The sequence below is a fragment of the Panicum virgatum genome, chromosome 8K, assembly GCF_016808335.1.
Source record: "Panicum virgatum strain AP13 chromosome 8K, P.virgatum_v5, whole genome shotgun sequence".
Lineage (NCBI taxonomy): Eukaryota > Viridiplantae > Streptophyta > Magnoliopsida > Poales > Poaceae > Panicum > Panicum virgatum.
This window is the reverse complement of record NC_053143.1, coordinates 49,665,772-49,670,085: the sequence shown is the minus strand read 5'-3', so window position 1 is coordinate 49,670,085 and position 4,314 is coordinate 49,665,772. Positions and strand designations below refer to the sequence as shown.

At 41.1% G+C, this 4,314-nt stretch overlaps 1 protein-coding gene across 1 annotated transcript; it reads left to right on the top strand.

Moving 5' to 3' along the window:
• The first annotated feature begins 2,381 nt into the window (after window positions 1–2,381).
• LOC120645889 (disease resistance protein Pik-2-like) lies at window positions 2,382–4,112 on the top strand. Its single transcript, XM_039922607.1, has one exon. It carries the CDS (start codon window positions 2,382–2,384, stop codon window positions 4,110–4,112), a length of 1,731 nt encoding a protein of 576 aa, XP_039778541.1.
• The last annotated feature ends 202 nt before the right edge of the window (window positions 4,113–4,314 follow it).

The window sequence follows — 4,314 nt, the reverse complement described above, 5'->3', positions numbered from 1 at the left end:
CAGTGTCTCGTGGTTGTTGCCGGATTGCAGTCCAAAAATGACTGGGACACGATAAATAATGAGTTGGTATCAGCTGGAACTTATGCAAACTGTATCATTGTCATTACTACTGAAGAAAGTGTAGCCACACATTGTGCAGCGTCTTCTGGCAGAGTGTGCAATGTCAAACCTCTAGATGCTGCTGTAGCCCTTGACCTCTTCAGAAAGGTATGTTTACTCATTTACGAAGTGTCATATACTCTAATTCCAGAATACAACTGCTTACTACGGTTCCAATATAAGTTCATCTATCCCCCAACGCAAATAGAAACTATACAATCCCATCATTTTTGAACTCATCTTAATTGTTATATAGTGTGTCCTTCCTGTTTATTCACTATTTAAATATGTGTAACATGACACCCACATTAGTTATGGAAATGTTTAAGGCATAGTGTGGTCATTGTACACCTTAGTGCACATTAGGAACCATGTTGGAGGTCACCTAGCCTTCCTGGGCAAGAAGTTGGACAGTACATGCATGTTGTTTGGATCCTTTGCTAGCTGCCTCCGTACTTGTGAAAGCAAGCTTTTTCTCGTTTTCTTGGGAGAGACAATCTGGCTCTCTTGAGCTGCCAAGCTTGTTAGCCTAGCCAGAAGAGCAGGGGCGGAGCCAGGAAGTCGTTTTTTTCATTGTTAGGGGGGCCAATCATACAAATTTAGATAAAAATTTAATCAAAATTTAAATTTGTAGTGTAAATTTGGGGACCATGGGGGGGGGCCAGGCCCCTGTCCGCCCCCCTGTCTCCGCCCCTGTAGAAGAGACGAGGTGAGGTGAGGAATGCGAACATGGAAACCAATATGCACCCAATTGCTGTGCATGAATCCAAATTAACTTATTTCTACAAGCATCATCGGTTTAAACTTGAGCATGTTTGGATCCATCCAGATTGTGGAATCTAACTTTAAAAAGCTCTAGTTGATCCAAAATTCTTTTTGAATCTTTTAAATGAAATTGAGTTTGGTAATGAGATTTAGAGGAATATAGTATATATGTCCATCCTTGTCACTAAAATTTATAAAGTTTTGTAAATTTTTGTGCCTAGTGAAACTATGTTTACATACCATTGTGCCATCTTCACCGTGCTTCGCCGTTGAAGATGTTAGAATGGTGTAAATTCTACTTTCATTAGTCCCAAAATATTGGTGAATATTTATAACTTCTATTAGAGATGACGCTCAACATGATATACTCACACCAAATCTCTCAATTCCAAACTCAACTTAGTTCAAAAGGTAAAAGACAGACAAATTAATGTATGTCCTTAATTGCAAGAATTGTCTAAGAACTGTCAGCAATGACTATAATATGAACAATTTCTTTGAAAAAGTTGTTAATGTCTATATACATCTAAAACAGTTTTTGAATAAAAGTTTTTTAAAGAAAGAAATTATTGATGACTATACACATTTTGTACAGTTCTCACATAAGAACCTGTTTGTGGTGTATAATGATCTTTTTTAATATATGTAATATGTATTATCATTGACGGATTTTTGCCATATCGAGTTCAGTTTAGGAGGTTGGCCCATAAAAAACCATCTACAATGTGTTTAGTGCAGACACGTTTTAAAAACCATATGTGGCACATTCCATTAGTATGGACTCTTGTTTGTTGTTATATTATATTAAGTTAAAATTGTTCCTCTTTATAAGTAGCAAAGAAATTTTAATTTCAAAGCCAGCATTAATTTTCATATTTCTTTGTTCACATGCAACTCATGGGGTTCACTAAAGCCTTATACATTAATTGGGCCAAAAATGTTCATTCCTGTGTAGACTTTATTCAAATGCATACCTTTGTTCTGATAGTTAAACATAGACACCTTAGAAAGTAAATCATGCCTGCCACCCACCAATTTATTCTGGTTAATCTATCTACGAACAGACAGTCAACTTATGCATGTTTATGCTATATATACTATATTATGGATGAACAGGCAGTCAAGCATATGGGGTCATTTTCAAACTACTTGTCTTCCAAAAGTATTTTTTTTTCTATTCTAAACTTGATGTAGTATTGTAGTGCCATAGAGAAAATTTGATCTTTAACATTCTTGGCGAGGACCATCAAGTTTAAACATGACTAATTTGTCGGATAGTTAGCAAAGTAGTGACTATTTTTCGTTTTGAATTGTTTTGACAATAGGTATTTCCATTTGGAAGCTCTCTGAATGAGAATATGATCGAGCAAGCCAAACCTCTATTATCCAAATGCGATGGAGTTCCCAAACGAATAATCGCTTTGGCTAGCTACTTGGGCCCCTTGGCTAACCGACCAAGAGAAACACAAGAACGGGAGCGGAAACGCCTTAATGACAACTTTAAGCATGAAGTGACCATGGCAAAGTGTGATAGCTTCCTGAGCATATTCACTTCTATTAGTTCGAGCTTTGATGCTTGTCCTCATTTACTCAAGAAATGTATCTTCTACCTCTCAATTTTCCCTGAAAACAAAATGATCCGTAAAAGGCATTTGGTGAGGCGGTGGATAGCAGAAGGATACTCCAAGGGCATTGGTAGCTGTAGCTTGGAGAACGATGCAGAGAAGCTCTTTAACAAGATTGCTGAGCTTGGAATGATACAGCAAGCACAACAACCAATTACTGAGACCGATGTCATCAGAAAGGTCTCGTGGCAGGTGAATTGCTTGATCCTCGAGTACATCATCTCGTGGCAAACAGAAGAGAAAGTTCTCCTTCCTCTGGAGGTCTCTGTATTGGAAGGGAAGTGCAGCCTAACCACTGGACGTGTTGGCCAGCACCTGGCCATTAGGAAGTGCTGGGGAGGAGACGAATTTATGTTCAACAGCATGGACTTCTCCAGGTTGCGTTCTTTGACTGTGTTTGAAAACTGGAAGCCATTCTTCATCTCCGAAAAGATGAGGGTGCTTCGGGTGCTTGATCTGGAAGGTACACCAAATATAAAAAATGGTGACCTTGATCAAATCGGGGATATGATACCTCGCCTCAAGTTCTTGTCACTAAGAAGATGCACACCAATCTCTCAGCTGCCGGATTCCATGGGTGAGCTTAGGCAGCTCCAGACTCTTGATATCAGATACACCAAAATAATCACACTACCAAAAAGTATTATCAATCTACGGAAGCTGCAGTATATTCGTGCTGGTGAGACCACACCCGGTCCCGAGGAGATGAATGAGGAGCCATACAGGCCAAGGAGGACCAGGATACTTCACACTCTGTTATCCTATTCCCCCAAGTCAAGCAGACGTGGATCTCCTACTTGCCATGGTATCAAGGCTCCTAAGGGGATCGGGAGGCTGACGAACTTGCACACATTGGGTGTTGTATATGCCAATATTGCAGGTGGAGAGTCCATTCTGAGAGAGCTCAGTTACCTTACCCAATTGCGCAAGCTCATAGTGTCTGGCATCAATGGCAACAATAGCTGGGGTTTGTTTAACATCAGCTGGCACGCTCTCACCAATTTGACATCCTTGTCAATGGGGCTCACGAAAGGCAGTGACAAACACCTCCTGCAATTCCTCGAGCTTCCGGAGAAACTACAGCGCCTTAAGCTCTATGGGCATGTAGCAAAGTTGCCAAAGCACATCGGGAGACTGGACAATCTCACCAAGTTGACTTTACAAATGACAACCTTGTTTACAATGGAGGACATACAGGAGCTCGGGAAGCTAAAAAGGCTGCATACCCTACGCCTTCGTTTTGTCGTCACAGATAATGATAATAGTGGTGAGATCAAGTTTTGTGCCAAGGTGGATGGTAGCTCTACCAGGGTGAGCTCTACAGCACCTGCCTTTTTTGATGAACTGAATACCCTTGAGATTGCTTGCCGCTCCAGTATACATGTGAGCTTCCTTGACCAGATGATAAAGCTTGAGCAGCTGAAGGTTGACTGCAGTTACGGATTGTCGTTGGACTTTACTGGACTAGAGCATCTCATTTCTCTCAACCAGGTAGTGCTTAAGGGTTCCCCTAGCGATGGCTGCGACTGCGATGCATTCAAGGAAGCACTGAAGCAGAAGCTTGCCCAACATCCGAAGCAACCGCCTTTGAAGCAGGAGCAGAAATTCCGCCCAGGCCAGTAGTCTGCAGAAAAAGACACGACTTGACGGTCGTCAGTTAAAGTGGGTTGCTCGATGAAGGGCCGCGATCACTTGCACATGGTGTTTAGAGGATAACCTCGCCTCCTAAACTAAATTTTGATGTATTATCGTCGAAGTGGAAGTGTGTAGTTAAAGTGTGTAGTTTCTGTGAAAAAAGTGAAGTGTGTAGTTACTGCTACATGAT

What these genes read in the sequence shown, in the direction of transcription:
- LOC120645889 (XM_039922607.1), top strand. Translation starts at nt 2,382, where the DNA reads ATGGCAAAGTGTGATAGCTTCCTGAGCATATTCACTTCTATTAGTTCG.